General features: G+C 47.8%; 1 protein-coding gene across 3 annotated transcripts; it reads right to left on the bottom strand.

Moving 5' to 3' along the window:
• Positions 1-4,873: 4,873 nt before the first annotated feature.
• ZIC3 (Zic family member 3) lies at positions 4,874-17,683 on the bottom strand. 3 transcript variants are annotated; one of them, XM_079911313.1, is made up of 4 exons: positions 17,570-17,683; positions 14,738-15,949; positions 13,455-13,618; positions 10,842-12,634 (listed from the first exon to the last, which is right to left on the bottom strand). In XM_079911313.1, the coding sequence occupies exons 2-4, from the start codon at positions 15,786-15,788 to the stop codon at positions 12,455-12,457; spliced, it is 1,395 nt and encodes a 464-aa protein (XP_079767439.1). In that variant the 5' UTR covers positions 15,789-15,949; positions 17,570-17,683; the 3' UTR covers positions 10,842-12,454. The 3 variants fall into 3 exon arrangements, with proteins under 3 accessions (XP_079767440.1, XP_079767439.1, XP_079767441.1); XM_079911315.1 differs by lacking the exon at positions 17,570-17,683 and adding an exon at positions 16,331-16,406 and having other exon boundaries at positions 14,738-15,988; XM_079911314.1 differs by lacking the exons at positions 10,842-12,634; positions 17,570-17,683 and adding an exon at positions 4,874-5,416 and having other exon boundaries at positions 14,738-15,909.
• Positions 17,684-19,193: the final 1,510 nt, after the last annotated feature.

The following is a 19,193-nucleotide window of genomic DNA, read 5'->3' as shown; positions in this document are numbered from 1 at the left end:
GAGACTGGGAGTTGTCGGTGGGCAAAGAACATTCTTTTCACTGTGTACACTTCTGAATTTCTCATCATGTACATGTATTACCTATTCAAAAATACACATCATTTTTACATTAAAAAAAAAAGCTTAAAGTAGAGAAGTTCCTAGAATGGTCCTTGGATTGTGCCCTGAATTGAAACATTTAAGTAAGAGGGGGAAAAGCCCGTGATCCACCACACATGCTGGAGGCTAATTAATGCTCAATTTGAGGACAAATGAGGTTCCCCATTTCTTTCATTCGAGACAATACATTTAAAACTCAAACATAAATATTTAAGCCATTCAACCTACACTTAGCACAGCAATTGCAATATTTTTCTAGCACTGAAGAAGTGGTCTTTATCACCTATTTTAGCTAAAGATGCTCTCTCTGGATTCTACCAGGAACTTCAGCTTTGAACACCGGACGACGATAAACACACGCTTTTAGTCTAAATGAATGTTATATGTGTGCACACACAAGCCGCGAGTCCTTTATTGAACAACACATATGCACCAAATAAGTTTCAATTAGCACAGGCTACAGAATCCATCCTCCCCCACGCCAACACAAAATGCCCCAGGCCGTACATTTAAAGAAATGAATGCAAATTGAAAACAAATGCACAATTACCTTTTCAAAATGATTTAATTTTAATTAACATATTTATATTGCATGTGGATGTTCAATTTAAAACACTTAAAAGAAGCAAATGTAGAAGATTTGATAAAATATTACATAAGAAGATTCTGCATTTATCAATTACTGATTCATTTTCTGATTTTAACATTTGCCCAAGAGAAAGCATTACTGGTTAATTTATAAATTCAAAGTTGCTTTTAGATTTTTCTTCTTTTCAGATAGGAAAGTGGTTATTGTTCTGCGTTGTGATTTTCAGGTACTATATTCCAACTATTCACTTATCCAAAGTGATTACAGTGCTAATAGAAGCATTTGGGTTTAAATTCAGCGTTCAGATAGCTGTATTATGCAATTAGTCAATATGCAATTACAGGGAATCTAATGGAGCCAGATGCATGCAGTCCAGATACATGCAAACTAGAGATTAAGACTTCCTCGGTTTTATGCATATAAGCAAATTATGCAGTTAAACAGGGCTCACTAAAGAATGAATTGCATCCATTTTTAACCAGTTGGACTATGCGAATTGTCATTTCACCAGTTCAGAGAGGTGCCTTAAAGCTCTGAAGCTTTTCAATACTGTAATAGTGGTGTGAAGTTTCGAGGACCCATAGCAAAGACAACAAAAAAAGATGCCCTTAATGTTTTTCCTAAAGTAGGGCTTCTTTCCCCTCCCCCACTCGATTTCTTTCACAACAATGTCTTATCAGAAAGTCTTGTGAGAACGCTTCCCTGCCGTCTCATTCACAAGATTAAATCTAGTGCCTTGAACATAAACATTGTGTTTCGCTGGAACATTCAAATGGAAGAAGCTTCATTTCACATCCTTGAAATACCCGCAAATCAGGCTCAAAAATCATGGAAGGCTGAGAAATGATCAAGGAATAGACGCCTGATGGAACAGATGCACAGATGCTGTGCCGGAAGAAAAGACAAATGCTGAAGTGCATAATGATTTTGAAAAGATTTCTTTATCAAACATGTCATTTGTTTGAAAGACCAGACTTGTTGGCATCAGATGTGGGATATCGGCTTGTTAGCAAAATGAAACATGATGGCTGCTAGATACTGGCGACTGATGAATCAATTGAAATCACTGATGTTGCTCAACTGAACATCTTCATTTAATATGTCAATGGTCAGAAGTTAACGGAACACCTTCTGTATTGGGTTATCACCACAACCAATAAGATGTCACATCTCAGGGGATACCCTGGCTAAATATTTTTGTAAAGAAGAGTGAAGTCGCCAAAAATATGTTATCAGCTGGCCCAACCAATTACATACTCTGCGGATGATTAGCTGCAAAAATAGAATATGAGTGTAGCTTTTCCGTGTAAGTTCTGGCTGGGTAACATTAGTGAATCATTTGTAAGCAATTTCCATGCACTGGATTTATATCAAGATGTTAAAATACATTTATTTAGCTGTACTACAAATAGCCTCCTATTATCGACTCTGGGACATTTACAGAGGGAATCATTGGCAATAACATTTTTCTCATTTCTTCAATGAAGTTTTTGATGACCCAATTTTTTTAAAATGGACTTTTTCCCCCCAGAGTACAAAACACACACACACACACACACACACACACACACACACACACACACACACACACACAAATAGGAGCAGGAACTTAGATTCTTTTCTAAGAACATAAGAGGGTGTTCTCCTGCCCGCCCCCACCCCCCTTCCCGGTTCTATAGGAAAAGGCTGCACTGAGCGACTTGATTTTCGGACTCCAGAGTGATCTCACCTATAGGAGGATCCGGCCACGGGAGGCACTACAGCACTGCACTAGACATCAGTTTTCAAACTGGTCATTTAATATAACCTTGCTCCTACTCGCTGACAAACAACCAATACGCAAAATAACATTAGCACCACGGCGGACCCCCGCTTTTAATAGGGCAGCGTCAAGAAGAAAGAAATAGACAAAGGTGATAAACCGGTGAAAAAAGGAATAATGAAAAGTCCCCCAGGCCTCCGTACAAAAACCATTAACATTTAGCAGTACAGCCTCTCAGGGAAGCTCCAAGCCCCCAAAATCAGTGGGAAGGAAATACTTCCCACTCAGACCAGTTCATCTGGGAAGAGCTTAGTGTGTGGGTGTTTTTGTCTTGTTTTACCGCATAAATAGACGTATGCTGAGAAAAAATACATTTCATCATGCGATAATAGAGGATTTCTACACTTTCATTTAAGCCTCAATTTTATTAACATAAAATAATCAGGGTACCCTTTAAAAACATAGTAAAACCAAAAGTATGGCTGTAAAGTAATGACTGGGGGCTGATGTTTGTTTTGTAACAAACTGAAGTGAGGCCATCACCTAGGGAGTCCATAAACTTATTCTAAGGATGCTGACATTGGTCAAAACATTTCGGGGACTCCTCTTTGGGAACTGCCTTCAGAGCTAGCTTCCAAGCCCCACAAGAAAATCAGTCTCATTCCTCTATAGTCACACCCGCACAATACTAGCATAAATTTAGTACGGGGAAACTGAATAATTTAAGACACCACGAGATTTAATCTTATCCTTAAATGTGAATGCCAATTTTCACATTGTAAAATTGTCATTTAATTTACATATAGTAAGAAGCTGTTGCCTCGAGTAAAAATTGTGTCAAATTAAAAGTAAACCATTAAATGACTATGTTTACAGATTTTTAAGCACACAACTTATTTTTAATCTAAGAATAAGTGTATTCATCAGAAGATAATGAACAACAGGCATTTAATAACATTTTAATTTTATGTGTTTAAATATTCATAGCTATGTTCATAAACCCATATGCCTAATCTAGTGATTATGCTTATGAAATGCAGTATTTCTTATATGCCCTAACTCTCCATCTATTGTCTGAAAACTGCATTAATTTGCACCCCAGTACAAATCACTGTTTTTAGTAAAATATTCCATAATATTAAAAATAGGAAACTACCCCAAAGCAATGAAACAATAGCTACCTGCAAGAGGAAAAGAAGCGAATTAACATTTGTCCAGGGCCTACTCTGTGCCAGGCTCTTTATGGACATGTTCTTGTTTAATCCTTAGAATAACCCTAGGAGGTATTATTATCATAGTGCAGCTGGCTCATGCACAACTTGGTAGTTTACCTTTCCAAGGGCTTTTTTAATAATCCCATTATAACACTCCACTGCCTGTCTGAAAGAACGCAGTTCTTGTTCTTAAAAACAAAAACAAAACAAAAAATTCTACCAACATATCTCTGGGGGGATATAAGAATGTCAAGTTCTAGGGAGCTAAGAATCAAAGAACCATAGTCTTTCTTGACCGGCCTGTGTGCCTACTCTTGATGTAAATGAACAGCAAAAATCAGAGGGAGATGAGCAGTTTTCCCCTCTACTTAAAAAATTATAGTATCATCAGTCTACTTAGCAGAAATTTTAATAAAACTGGATCTAAAGAACCAATAGCAATATACTCTATCAGTCCGCAGTTTTACAATACCTCATCATGGCATAATCACGTCAAATAGATAGAATGATGGCCACTCACAGATTACATTAGATTACAGATGTTAAATGTAAAATGAGAAATCAAGTATCTGGAGTTCGAAGAATTTCTCTGAAGTGTCTTCATCTTCTCTAGCACTACAGTTAATTAACGACAACTTGTGCTTTAATAACACCTATAGTCCATGATTCTATAAGTGTTCTAATCAATGGTTGCCAAGTTGTCTGCCCCAAGAACCACTTTGGAGCTTCTGAATAATGTACATGTAATGTGCTATGCTGCAATGTCCCCTTTCCAGAGGCCCTCCTTTCTCCTTTAAGGTTATTTTCGGCTTTGTCTTTCCCTCTCTTTCTCACCCAAATAGCGGTGTTCAAATGCTCTTTTCTCTCCAAAGTCCTACCTCCAGTTCTTCCTTCTAATCATCCCATTCAATCCTTGACTCTGAATTCTTCCCCTGACCTCCCCAGCACCTGGCCCTGAGTCCCTCTGGGAAAACACTGTGAGCTCAAAACAGTTGGTTGGAGTTTGTTCAGTGGGTTTTTTTCCCCAAGTTTATTGCTCAGTGAAAGCCAAGGTATATCATGAAAAATGTGAATAGAATATAAATTGTCCCAATTCAACAGGTTAATCAAGGTTATTTAGGGGCTATAGTTGTCACTGTAATAAAATAATCACAAAAAATCATTTAAATGGTTTTATTTAAGTCAAACAACAATTGTAGAGATCCTAGATATTGCTTTTTGAACACAAACATAGGAAATTAACAAAACAAGCATTCATATTTCTAGTTTTAAACACTTTAGTTCTACATGTGGAATGCAGATATTTGAAAGAGATTTTCAACAAGGTCAACACAATGTATGAGATAATACGCACTGGGTTATGGATTAGGCTAGTCTTCACCTCCATCTTCCCGTTTATGATCCTAAATTGGCTGGGGGAGTGTGTGTGTGGGGGGGGTGCTTTTTTGCTTTTTCATTTCACAAATGATTGCTCAACACAGAATGCAATACACCAAAAGAAGAAAATGGTCTTTTTATACCTAGGGAAGAAGCTACTACTCTTAAAATGATCACTTCAAGGTAACAGACATCCAAATTGATGTGGTTTTCTTTGAAACCTCATCAGTAAATCATTTCTTGCACAGTAGGTTCGGCATTAACCCTGCATTTAGGATAGGTAGTGTTATGGAGGGCTGGCTGCTGCATACCAACGTCAGTATCAAGTTCTTCATCAGGAATTAGAGACTGTCCCGGATACCAAGCAGGACAACACTGGCAAAAAAACAAAAAGTGAACTGCAGATAGGTCAAAACAAGCTACATTTACTCTTAGAAAAATTTCATAAAACATTACTGGATATGTCATTTTAAATGCTAGCTTATAATAAAACACGATGGAATCCTTTATTTTTAATACCTCATGTTCAAAGGTATCAAAGGTATGGTCTTTACATAGGTTGTGTTTTAATAAAACACATTAGACAACATACACATCTTATTAGAGAACATTAGAAACTTGCCAGCTGGTGAAGGCTATTTTTATAGTTACTATAGAGCTCACGTTTCTCTATTCAATCAGATCAGTAAATGGGCTGAACTGTCATCACATTAAAAATATACAAAATTGTTTGCTCTATTAGATGATTTTTAAAGAAATATACTTTCTTTAGTTTTAACAGATTCTTGGCAACAGGAATCTTATTCAAAAAAGTTTTGCTCCTGTGTTAAGTTACTATCAGTCCAAGTGCTCTGAACACTCCCCCCTTTAAATGCTTCCTGCAAACTTAGTTTTTCAAGCTGTAAATTTCAATAGTTATGGTAGAAACCAAACCTCAGTGGGAAAAGCAGTGCCCTTTGGAGTTGTCATTCAAACAAATATAAGAGTTCTACCAATTTATCACTTGTCAAGCTTTGCAGAAATTCCATTCACATAACCCCTATGAAAATCAACCACAGTTTTACCATATCAAATGACCCAAAGCACACCACAGGTATCCAGGGGAGATCGTTCACCAGTGCATCTTTAGCTTGATTTTAAAGTCAACCTTAGAGACAATCTGGGCGCTGCAGTTCTCAGAGACAAACTGCCTACCCATGGGCTAAAGATTTTTCAAGTTAATGAACTTTTCATTTGCCACACTTTTGGTACCAAGAGATTTAACCAGGAAAAAGCTCAAACCTCAGGGTTCAAACTACAGCATGAAAAAATAAAGTATACAGCAAGCACCATCTACTCCCTTTGATCTCTCAAAGATGTCAACACTCTATTCCAGTCCGGGGGTGGGGTGAAGTGGCTGAGCCCTGTAAGGAAACTTCACCCAAAGGGGGAAAAATCTGTTTGGTGGCAATTTCAAAACAAGTTTCCAAACTGCAGAAGGGACTCCAGCCCCTTTGACTTGCAGAAACCACACATAAGAAAAGGACAGAAAACACTACAAGGCAGGCTTATTTTAATTGCCCACGGGTTTCCAATGCAAAGCGCGACAACTTAAATGCATATTCCAAATTCTTGCTCCAAAGCCGTCTTCTTTGTGCACTGAAAAGGAGGAAAGACAACCCCATCAATTGTTCTCTGCAGATAAAGGCACTGTTTTGTAGTTTTCCCCCAAATCTGAGCCAGCTTTGCTAATGACCTGCCCACCCACCTGGGGCCCTTCCCAAGGTGGCCCACGGGAGCTGCCCCACACCTTCAGGAGCCCAAATACTCGACAGCGGGCAGCCCCAGTAGGCTGTCTTTTCGTTTAGCTGCTGGCCTCCACGAAGACGCAACCTGAAAGAATTCGTGCCGCTTATTTTTCTAGAGGAGACGGGGGTCAATGACTACATTTTTAAAACCCCACATTGTTTTTTCCTCACGAAAGACATCTGAAGGCGAATCTGCAACATTTTTCTGCAGAGAAAACACGGACTCGAGATCCCAGAGCTACCAGGGGTTCTTTCACACGCCAGTATTAAGGCAGTTAAGCAAAAGCTGAATGAAAGTTTTCGGAATTGTGGCCTTTTTTTTTTCTTTTTTTCGTTAGACCACCAGCTGTTACAGCACACACAAAAGCGTACACAGTACTGTTTTTCATAGGTCCGCGTTTAAATGAGATATGCAGAAAACGGGGCCTGAGGAAAGTGTAGGGTTCGAAATCGCAATGGCACATCCGTGTCGCTAATCCAGGGCATTTGGTTTGGAAACGGTGCCTCCGTGCTCCGCTCACGAGCCCCGCCATTGTCCTGGAAGAGAACAGTGTCCACTCCTTGGCATTTCGAGACTCGAAGGTGCTGGGGGATCCCGACACGGTCACGAAGCTCAAAATGGCATCCCCCACCCCAGAGGGCCCGGGAGAAACGATTTCAGTCGGGACTGGAGGGAGTGGCGGCCTCGAGTGGGTTTCAGGTCCAAGCCGCCCCCCACCCCGGGAACCCCAGCCCCCAGAAGACTCGCCAACTTCCCACGCCCAGTATGCCCTGGAAGAACTTCTTCGCTTCCGTTTTTTGTTTTTTTTTTAAACAATTTTGCGCTCGGCCGCCACGACCTACATTCTCCCGCGAGGCGCTCCTAGCCGAGGAATAACAAGGGAGTTGAAACCACACAACAGTTCGGCAGCCCGCAGTCAGCGCTTTGCTGCGCTCCGCGGGGGTTCGCATCCGGCCGCCATGTTCCTGACCCGAGAGCCGCCCCCAAAACCAGCCCTCCCCTCCGCCCCCCTCCCGGCCCGGCCCGGCCGAGGCCGCGGCGCTGCAAAGCCGCTTTCAACTCTCCCCCGCCGCCCCTCGCAGCGAAACCCGACTCGACGGCTGCCGGCTGTGCGCCTGCGCGCGGCGCGGGCTCGGGAGCAGGCGTGGGGGCGGGCGGGGGAGGCCGGCGGGCTCCCGGCCGCGGCTTGAAAAGGCCGGAGCGACGGGGAGCGGGGGAGGGGTTGGGGCCCGGGCCGGAGCCTACTCTTTCCTCCCAGCGGGTCACCGCTCCAGCCTCGGCGCGGCTCTCACACGTGCGCGCTAAAAACCCACTTCAAAGTCTGTTCTTGGCGCGGGGGCCGCCCCTGGGCCCTCGCGCGGGCCGCCAACCAGGCCCCGAGCCTTGCCACCCCCTCCAAAACCCTGGCGCGGCGACGAGACCGGGAGGGCCGAGCGCGAGAACGCTCGCTTAGGAGCCCCGGGCGCCGGTATCGGCCTTCGGGCGTGCGAGTACCTCCCTCCCTCCCCCACCCCACCGCACCGCCTTAAGAAAATGAATGGAACACAAAGTTTGCGGCCAGCCCTGCGCTGTGGCCATCGGAGCTCACCATTGTTTGGGCTCGTATTGACCCCAGGTCCGGATTAGGTAGCGGCTGATTCCTGCTTTACAGCCCCGCCGGCCTAATGAGGCCGGGAAGGCGACGGGGCGCGAAGCGTCCTCGGAGCCCGGGCGACCGCCGGCTTACGGCCGCCAAGGGCCCTGTAGGTGGAGGTCAAAGGGTCAGCTGGCCGAGACCGCGAGAGAATTGACCCTAGGAAATGAGGTCCCCTCCTCCCGGCCCCAGCTTCGAACGGGCCTTGCAAGAACTTGGTGTGTGTACAGGGACCCCGAGCGGGAGCCCTGACTTTCGCAACGCCTGGCCTCGTCCCGGGGCAAAGCCTGACTAGACTTGAGCCCCGAGGGGGCAGACAGCCCGAGAGAAAACCAGCCTAGCTGCCGGGCGGAGATCCCGCGCTTCAGGGGATGAGCACGCTGGTAGCGATTCTTTCAGAAACTTAAGTGGAAAGAGGCCCTTAGACTTTTTTCGTTTGTTTGGGGGGTTTTATAAGGGGAGGAGAAGGAGCCAGGGGCGAAGAGGCGAGGAGACAGCAGGCAGCGCGGAGGGGGGGAGGGGCGAGGAAGTCCTGAACACAACTTTCCTGGGAGGCTTTGTGAACGGAGGAGGTCCCTGCTAACTCTCCAACCTCCGCAGTAGCTAAGACCGACTGCCCTGCTTAGCCTGGACCCTGATCTTTAACCTTCCAAGCTGGATGAAGTCCAGACTTCTGTCTGCGTGGAAATAGACACCTTCCCCTTCCCCACCCAGCGTGGAAATCTTAAACTAAACCACCCATTTTGGAAAAGATGGACTTTTCGCAAAGGTCTTACCAGGTGCAAGAAGTAAAATAACAGGTCGATTACGAAGAACCCAGCTGACATTCATGGTTTCCAGCTGATCTATCTTTAGGGCTACAAGGTTTTTTTGTTGGGGGGTGGGGGGTGCGTATTCTTTAAGGTATTTACTGAAAATTCAAGAATGTCAATGTGCACTCCCAGAGTCAGATTATAGGAAGAAAATCTGTGAAAAGTTTCCTACTAACGTAAACTTTTCTTTGCAACAAGTGACAAGGGCATAGGGATAGACTATTTGAGAAATATGATGCTACACCCAGATTAGAGGAAATCATGTAGAGGGGCAAAACTTTTACATTATCTTAATATAGGTTATCATCATTGTTCCTTGGCATCTTCCCCTCTTAGGACACAACGCTCTACTGTAAATTTTTATGGTAGAGTAATTTCAAGCCTAGTAAAGAAAGAGCAAACTCTTCTTTGTGTCCTAAGGAGATGTTTAATATATTTAATGCGGAGGGGTGGGGGAAGCAAGTTTCTGAAATAATCTTTCAACCAACCCATCATTCTACTGCCATTTAAGGTTAGGTTACATTGGGGGTGGAGAGGGAATTCATAGAGAAAACAGTAAACTGTGGAAGTTAGATGCATATTTCGGAAGAAAAACATTATTTAGACTTCAGTTGGAACACATTTAGAGCCAATCTTATGAGTATGCACTTTCTGAAAACTTGCTGAGCATTTTAAATGGTCTCTGGTTTGAAGTGAAGGAAAAATCCTGAAATAGGAATTTGGTCCAGCACCCTCAATGTCAAGGTCAAGATTGGAATGTCTGGGCTAGGAGTGGTAGATTGACCAGGTTACCTGCTCATCACTTGTGAAGTCATCCCAATCCGTTCATGGCATTCAGACCCTTGCCTTGCCTATTGGTGGAGGAAAGTGCAAAAAACCGCATTCTCCACAAACAAAAAATCGCATCCAAAGCATTTTGCAATTAGAAACTGTCAATAATTAACTGTTGACAAAGATCAGTAGATAACTTAAAATACACTGCTTCCACTGTGTCCAGGGAATCAAAGTTTCGTTTAATCATCAGAACTTCTCTGAGCATTTCAATTTAAGGTCGATTTATTTGAACATGGAAGAAAATCAGGCACCAAATACAAAAAGTTATAAATAGATGTGCCAAGACTTTATTTCTTCAAAAAGAACAATAAACAAAATTCTAGAATTCAAAATGATTATGTATAATACCAAACTGACTGCCACCAAAAATCCTAGAGCACTGCCCCTTCAAGAGAAGGAGGTACTTGGCCTATTCATTACATTTCTAAATTCTTCACAATTCCTTATCTCCACCATTCTATTTGCTGATTTGCAAGTTGGTTATTCATGAAGAGATTGGGCTCTCAATATTAAACAGCACCCTAAATTAGTAAAAAAACAAAAAAAACCTCTCTCAGTACTCTACCCACTCCACCCCCCCCAAAATAGCAATCACTTTCTTTTTCATATAACTGTAAGAGAACTGTTTGTCCAAATGAGTTGCTTCGCTGAAGATTAAATGGATTGTTAATATTTTATCACAAAGCAAACAACCATTTTTCATTGTTATTGATTTTAATGGAAACAATGCTCTTAACATCTTTGCCTACAAACCATGAACTTTAAAAATACATATTTTGCAAATGTTTTTTCTTTCCATAATATTTCAGAACCGCTGCAGTTATTACACCGCTATAAAAATGTTATGAATAATTGTGATAATTACGAATTGAACTATATACAGCAAAACAAACCAGCCTTTGCCTTCCAAAATTGTAAATGGACTATGGTTCTTTTAAGAAGCACTTTAATCATAAGTAAGCACGGCTCGACTGGCCTTACTCATCACCACTGTTTCAGACATATGCTTACTTTTGAAAATATATAGATAGATAGATTTGATAGGCAGATTAGATACGTCATAGATACAAACATATATAGGTATATGGGTGATCTCTCAATAGAATAGACAGACATGCATCTTGCCGCAATGTTCATTTTTATGCAAGATAATAAAAAAAAAACTAAGGGACAGAAAACTCATTAGGTTACCTTATGTTTATATATGTAGGGCAGGGATGATTAAATCCAGCTTCTCAGTCTTTGAAGTACAAGATTGAGATGTCATGGCCACTAACTGAATTGATCAGTAATACTTGATTTGCATGCCGAAAATCCAGGACAAACACATTTAAACTCGCAGTTAAACAACCATCTGAGCTAGAGATAAAGAAAGGAGGGTCTTCCCAGATGGAAACTGACACTGTAAAGAATCTATACTGCAATAGAAAAATAATTTAACAATTAAAAAAGGGATCTGAGTGAGTTATAAATACCAACAAACAAGTTTCATTTGCTCTCGTCTCCTCTTTGTAGAAGGAGGCTGTTACAAAACAAGAGAAAGGAGTCAGTGGTTCAAAAATTGTAAATTGTGTTCTTTCAAAACAATAAAATTTAATGCTAAAGCGGTTATAATCAAAAGCTGTACAGAATTTGTTAGAAAACATTTTCCATAAATATTGTTCAGTTCCCGGCACTTGTAGCAATAATTAAATTACAAACGATAAATATGGCATCAATGGATATGTATTTACAAAAAAAAAAGTTATTACAAAAGGCAACTGTATACTAAACGTCACAATCTGTGTAGAGTAACATCACATCCTCAGCCTGAAAAAATACTGAACAACAGTTTCGACCCCATTAGACAAAAATACATTCACAAGTGTAATGCTTTGAGGAAAAGTTCAAGACATAACAGGACTTTGGCACGGTTTAAGACTGTGAGAGTTTAAACAATCACCACTAAGGCGAAGATTTTTCCATCAGTTTTAACATCACCACCACCACCACCAATAAGCCTTCTATAACTTCCTCTCAGGAAACAGGACAAGAGTTAAAATGAACTGAAGGCATTTAGGGATGGGGTGAGCAGAGAGCAAGAGAAAAGGGAGGAAAAAGCAGTGAGAAGATTTTTTTTTTAATCCTTCAAATGCCAAAACATATTTTCTAATCCTGAGAAAAAAGGGCATGGCTACTTTGGGATCTTGCCCCAAAACCTTCCTGGACAATTGCAATTAACAAGATGTAGCCCTATGTATGGCCTCTTGCCTTAAAACTCCATTTCCATCTGATTGGTCTCAGTTTTCTTTTTTAAATGCATTTGGTCCATTCTATGGTTAACAGGGTTTGTGTTTGTGTTTGTCCTCAGACGTACCATTCGTTAAAATTGGGAGGAAGTCCAGGGTTGTGGCTGGTGCTAGTTTGAACTGCAGAAGGGGTTTTAGTGGTATCTTTACTGTTTGCAGAAGCTATAGCGGGTGGAGTGGAAGATTCATAGCCTGAACTGGCAGCAGGGGAGGAATCTGACCCTTGAGATTCATGAACCTAAAATTAACATGTATATATTATAATGAATATAATTCCAACTGGCATTGTGCAAGCAAAAACAAGAGCAGAATTAGAGCACTGTAAGAGCAAGACCGCCCAGTGACCCACTTAAAAGAGAAATGCTGCTGATTTGGGGGTTTTGTTTTTAATTTCCACATTACCGATGTCTAGAAAACCCCAAGATGTTCACCAACAAAACAGTCTGAGTCCTAAGACTGGCATTATGGAAAAGAAATAAAGCACTCTGATTTATTCATGCCCCTTCAGAAATGCTTTCTCCGCGGATGGAGCGGGGTAAGCACGTAGTCTTTGGGGCCCTACAAAATACTCCGGGCCCAGGTTTCGCCAAGCCCGCTTCGGCTTGGGAAAGCAGGTACAGAGAAAGGTGGCACGGGCGCCCTGGGCGCTGCGAGGTCTCAGACAAATGCGTGGGAATCCCACCGCGCTCCTCGGCCCTATTGTTTTACCGAAAGCCGAAGAGGGAATGAACCACCCGCCCCCGGGTTCGGCGCGGGCACTCTCGGTTCCCACCGCGGGCTGAGCCGGGTAGAGGCGGCCACTGAGACCTCCAGCCCTGGCGAGCTCGGTTAGAGCTTCCCAGTAAACAACTGATTGTTCCCTCCGCTCCCTCCTCCTCCCCACTGTGCTCTCCCCCGCCCCCCTCCGGGTCCCCAAAATGGGTTCAAGGTGTCAACGCTGGAGCAAATCGGATTTAACGTGGAAGATACAGGGTTGGCAGCGCAGGCGCTTCCGTTCCGCGACCCGGTGTCGGGCCGAGTGTTTATAAACCGCCGACCGCTAATAAAGAGGTAATTACCTTCATGTGCTTGCGCAGGGAGCTCGGGTGCGTGTAGGACTTGTCGCACACTTTGCAGATATAGGGCTTGTCCGAGGTGTGCACATGCATGTGCTTCTTGCGGTCGCTGCTGTTGGCAAAGCGTCTGTCACAGCCTTCAAATTCACATTTGAAAGGTTTCTCACCTGCAGAAGGCAGAAACGCAAAGGGGGGTAAATATGGTCAGGGGCCGCGAGCTTCCTTGGGCCAAGCAGCGGGAGACAGAGCGTCCGGCGGTCCTCCCTCCCGAGAGGGAGCGCCGACTGGGGGCGGCTGTAGCATCTCTTTTCCCTGGTGAAAAATGGAGAGCGCGGGTTGAGCCTGCTGGGGTGGGGAGTGGTGGTCGGGGGCGGGGGTGGGGCAGGGCCGGCCCAGAACCTGCCCGGCCCTTTGTTCTCGCGCGGGATGGAAAGCCCCTGGCTCCTCCAAAGTTGCCCCTGAGTAGCGGTACCCCCCTACCCGGCCCGGGGCCTCCAAGCGCAGCCCCGTTCCGCCGATATCTCGGCGTTGCAGCCAAGGCTGGGCGGGACAATGGACCGGGGACGGGACAATCCCTTTTAGTTCCTCCTTTGTACCTTTTAATTTGCCTCTTTCAAATGCAGCGGTTTTGCTAAGCCCAGTATTAAAAAGCTTGGGTCGTCGTACTTAACGTTCGAAAAGGGAAAACTACATAAATCCAGGGGCTCCGGACAGTTTTACAAGATGCTCTGAACAAGCCACGAAACTGTGGTGCCTTTTCTACTTTAACTTTCCTCCCGGAGGACTGAATTGAACCTGGAACTCCAAATAAAAATAGTTTGACAAAAGTATCATTTAATTAGGAGATGTGCCAATCAATGGTAAAAAAGAGCGGAAGTAACCGAAAGTTAGTTTTCATTAGCATTTCTATGGTTGCCTCCCCCGACTGTGCGCCGAGACTAAGTCGCTTGTAAGCAATTCCTCTCCACACGTTCGGAGTCCCTTCATAGTAACCCAGAAAGAGACAAAAAGAGGCGGCGCCAGTTTGTTCCTGGGCGCGAGAAGGTTCCAATTAGTTCCTGAGACCGCAGAGCCGTCTGCCCGCGAAGCTAGAACTGGGCAAAAGCGCCGCGGGGCGGGGAAGGCGAGAGGTGGAGGGACAGTGACAGCGCTACTTTTTCGAGCGGCCCCGGCGGGGCGCCGCCCCTCTCTCTCGCCGCCACCCCTCGCTCCCTCGCGCTGAAAGTCGGCTTCGTGGCGCGGTGCCGCGGCGGACCCCGCGCCCGCCCTCCCGCCCTCCCCCTTACCTGTGTGGGTCCTCTTGTGGATCTTGAGGTTCTCGGAGCGGGCAAAGATCTTCCCGCAGCCTGGGAAGGGGCAAGGGAAGGGCTTCTCGCCCGTGTGCACCCGAATGTGATTGACCAGTTTGTACTTCGCCTTGAAGGACTTGCCCTCGCGGGGGCACTCCTCCCAGTAGCAGACGTGGTTGTTCTGCTCCGGTCCCCCCACATGCTCCATGGTGACGTGTGTCACCAACTCGTGCATGGTGCTGAAGGTCCGGTCGCAGCTCTTCTTGGGCCGGCTCAGCTGAGCCTCGTCGATCCACTTGCACGACAGCTCCTGCTTGATGGGCTGCCGCATGTAACGGAAGAAGGCGCCGGGCCCGTGGTGGGCCGCCACGTTCACGCCCATGTTCATGTTCATGGGGCTGTAGTTAGGGAACTGCGCGCCGGCCGTGTAGGGGTCCGTGCGCGGGCTGGCCACCGGGCGGTACGGGTCGGCGCGGCCGAACAGCTCTCCGCGCAGCCCCAGGTGGACCTGGTTGTTGTCCACGTGCCCGGTGGGCGACGGGTGACCGGCGCCCTGCTCGTGCAGCCCGGGGAAGAGCAGGTAGCCAGGGGGCTCAGGAATGCCAGCCGGAGCGTGCAGGCTGCTCGCCGAGCCGGCGAAGAGCCCGTGCTGCCCGCCACCCGAGGCCGCCTCGCCGAGCCCAGAGCCGCGCTGGCGGAACAGAAAGTCGCGAGTGGAGTTGAAGGCGGCGGAGGCGGCACCGCCGTAGCTGGGCACCTGGCCGGCGTGGTGATGGTGGTGATGGTGGTGGTGATGATGGCCCAGGGCGTTGGCGTAACCCGAACCCTGCGGCGTGAACGCCGAGCTCTGGCCGGAAGACAGATCGTGAGCCGCGGCGGGGCTCAGCTTGAAGGCAGCGGCGGCGGCGGCGGCGTGGGGCGAGTCCCCGAAGGGATTCAGCCCAATGCCCGCCGGCTCGCGGTTGGGCATCTCGTGGTGGCGCGGCGCGCCGAAGCTGCCCACTCCCAGCCCGGGGAACTGCGGGCCTCCGTCCAGGAGCATCGTCATGGGTGGGGCGTTCTGGTCACCAGCGATCCGGCTGAAACGAGGGTGCGGGCGAAGGAGATCTCCGAAGTGTCGCAGTCGGAGAGGGGTGGAGGCGGTTGGACACTGTCGGGAGACCCCCAAGGCAGTACCAGGGGCTGCAACTTTCCGTCGCTGCGAGTCTCCTGCAGAGGGATAGGAGGGAGGAGGGGAAGTAGAAGGACCTGGAGGGGGGAGGAGGGGGGAGAAGGGAGGAGAAAAGACTCTGGGACTAGATCTGGTTTAACAAACTAACAAGCGCGCACAAAGAAAAATAAGCAAAATAATAAGTGGAGGGCGGAGTTTGCCAATCCTGTCCGGGGCACCCCTCCTCTCCCCGAGAGCGCACAACCGCGGGGCCAGGAGGCTCCCTCGGCACGGGCCTCACGGCTAGACTGCGCTTAGAAGCAGAGCCAGCTCGCGGCCGGCGGGCAGGAGGCAGGCTCGGTCCTCGCGGCTCGCCGCGCCAGTCCCAGCCTCTTCGCCTCCAGAGTAATGTCCTTGGACTGATAAAGTCACTCACTCACTCCTCTCACATAAACCGAGCGGGAGGCCGCGCGGCGAGGGCCAATGGGGAGCCAGCTGGCCCGCGGTCACCTGACCCCCGGCCCCGCAGCCTATTGGCTGTCGCCACACTGATTGGCAGCTTGGAGCGGGGAACATGGCAGCCGCGGCCCAGCGGCCGCCGCTGATTGGGCCGTGGCCGGGAGCCTGGCAGGTGAGGCGGCGGCGGCCGGGCGCCCGCGAGTGGGCTCCGCGGGGCTGGCGCTGCCGTGGGGAACTGGAGCCAGGCTCAAGCTGGCGACCGGCAGGGCGGAGCCAGGGCCTCTCCCTGGCTTCCCTCCCGCCAGAAGCGGGCGAGCACCCCTCGGGCAAGCTTTACCCGCTTTGGCCAAATGAACTCTTTGCCGCGCGAGGATCGTTCCCACCGTCGGCGCGGCGCTGGACGTCCAGCCCCGCTTGGCCCGCTCCGCCTCAACGCCAAGAGAATGTGCCCCTTCCGCGGCCTAAGGGCGCGGATCCCGGGGCGAGAACAACAGTTCCACCCTCGCGGCCCATTAGCCGCGTCTTCCTCACGCGCCACGGTGGGCCCTGATGTCCCCGAGAGCCCGGACCCAGGTCGGCCAGCTCGCCGTCTGTGACCGAAGGTGCTGCCGGCCGGCCGAGGCCCGAAGGAGGAGAAATGGTTACAGTTAGAGCCATCTCCCTTACTTCCGTCTGAGCCGCGCATTGACTCTGGTTTGTGAGTCGTGGCTGTAGTATACTGTTCCCACCACTGTCCCCGCCATCCCCCCCCACACGACACACCAGGCATAAGACGGCGAACACATATAACACAGTAAGCTCACACACACCACACTAAACACACACAACTAGCGACAGTAAGTACACACAACCCAGTAACACAACAAACTACACATAAAACAGTAAACAGGCACACAACAAATTAAACACACAACAGGATAAACACACGCACGTAACAGCAAACACACAGAAGCACAAATACTAAACATGCACAGTGTACACTTAGCCTGTGCACACCAAACATGCACACTACACAGCAAACTCACTAGACACACACAGGATCAGTGCCATTTTCAAACCACAGGGCTAAACAGCTTCGAATTCTCAACATTTTCAAATGCAAAAGTGGGGGGCGGGAATGGGGATCGTGAGGTGGAATTTTCTTCCCTCTGAACTGCCAAGGCTTTGCCCTCTTCTACTCCTACCTGGAGAAGCATATAGTGACCTCGGGAACTTCTTACCCTTAAGGATTGACTTTCCAGGGTTGTGTGTGGGATCACTCTCCCCTCTCCTGTCTGGTGCGAGGTCTTTCTGGACATAATGAGCAGGTTCAGACAGGGCTATAAATCCACTCATTTTTTGTCCAGCAGGGCATTTGCGAAGACTGTAGGAGAGTGAGAGTGAAAAGAAAAGGCGGAGAGAAAGATGGCTGTGATTGTCACACCCCGAAGAGAGCCGAGCCCCAAAGTCTGCGCCTTGAGGCAGCCTCACAGCCTGGCCGCCATGTCTCTGTAGGAAACCGAACATCTGATCAAGTTCAGAGGCGCTTGGCGAGACCGCCTCAAGCAGCGCTTTATAACTGCAGCCTTTCACTTCCTGCCCCCCCAATCCGCCTGGCCTGGTCAAGACTTCACCTTCTTTCTTTGCCAGTTTTCTGGGGGGAAACCCTGCCGGTAGCGCACTTACGTAGTCACCCCCTCCCTTCAAACTCGCCCCAATTCTCCCTCTACATCACAGCTCTCTCCCCAGGTTGGAAGGTGAGTTCACTGCTGACTTAAATTATTACATCTACTGAAAACAGCTCTCCAAGACTGGCTTCCGTGCCGCTCAGCAGAGGGTTTCTTTGCGGGGGGGGGGTGGGGCGGGGGGGAGGAAATGTTCACTGAAGAACAAATAAGCCTAAATCATGCAAATGAATTCCCTGGAGTCAGGTTTACAAAAAGGGATGATTGCTTTTCTTTCTTTTTCCCATTTCTTCCCCCTTCCCCCTTTAATATTCTCCCTTCCTTCTACCTCTCTTCACCTCCCACCAAGCCCCACGGACCCTGGGCGCACAGTTGGTCTGAAAAAGTTTGGATTTCCTACCGGCGCCAGCCCCGAGGAGAGCGGGGCTCTGGGGCGGGGAGGAGGCGACTCCCGAGCCCTAACCCGGCCAGCGCTGATGCGAGGGTTTCCGGGGAGCCCCGCCAGGTACCCCGAGAACCAGGGGCCCGGCGCGTTTGGGAGTCCGGGCTGGCAGCGGGACGTGGAGCCGAGGAAGGAGGGCGCCGAGGGAGCCTCGCCTGCCCCTTTGCGGGGAGGGGTCCCGAGCGCAGGGCAGGGGATGTCGCCGCCGCTGACCTACCCGGTGCCCAGTGTCCGTTTTGATATGGCCACATTCCGATAATTAATTGCCTCCAGCACGTGCTCTGTAGTCCCAGGAACAAAAAGGCATAATTCAATTAGGTCATCAACCGAGAAGTGGGGAGGGGGGATGCTTGTTAAGGGGCCGACCTGAGGCGGTTCAGCCAGGCCAAAACCCCGGGCGGTGGAGCCCTTCCTGGGGCAGCCCGGCCCAGCCCGAGTGTGCGACTCTGAGGGGGTGTCGTTGCTCGTTGGGGCGCAGGGACCCCCGATGCCCCCAAGAGGACAAGGCTGGGGACTATGTGAGCAGCAGGGCAAAGGCAGGCCATTTCGAATTCTATTTCGGTTGGTCTGAGTGGAGGTTTCTTTTTGGGGAGGGGAACCCTGAGCCTTGGAACACGATAGAAAGCGAAATACCTCCAGATATAGCAAGTTGCTGCAAAAGAAAACACCCCCCCCCCCAGCAAAGCAAACCACTCCTGTTGGGCAATAATAATAATAAGCAAAGTTCTCCTGATTACC

Source organism: Stenella coeruleoalba (genome assembly GCF_951394435.1).
Source record: "Stenella coeruleoalba genome assembly, chromosome: X".
NCBI classification, from domain to species: Eukaryota; Metazoa; Chordata; class Mammalia; order Artiodactyla; family Delphinidae; genus Stenella; species Stenella coeruleoalba.
The sequence above is the reverse complement of the archived record's forward strand: the minus strand, read 5'-3'. Positions and strand labels throughout refer to the sequence as shown.

Bases quoted from the DNA above. Each gene is read 5' to 3' on its own strand.
- ZIC3 (XM_079911313.1), bottom strand. From the start codon at position 15,788: ATGACGATGCTCCTGGACGGAGGCCCGCAGTTCCCCGGGCTGGGAGTG. The intron at 13,619-14,737 runs GTAAGGGGGAGG...TGCCTTCTGCAG, and splicing joins CCACAAGAGGACCCACACAG to GTGAGAAACCTTTCAAATGT. The intron at 12,635-13,454 runs GTAATTACCTCT...TGTTAATTTTAG, and splicing joins CCCTGCGCAAGCACATGAAG to GTTCATGAATCTCAAGGGTC.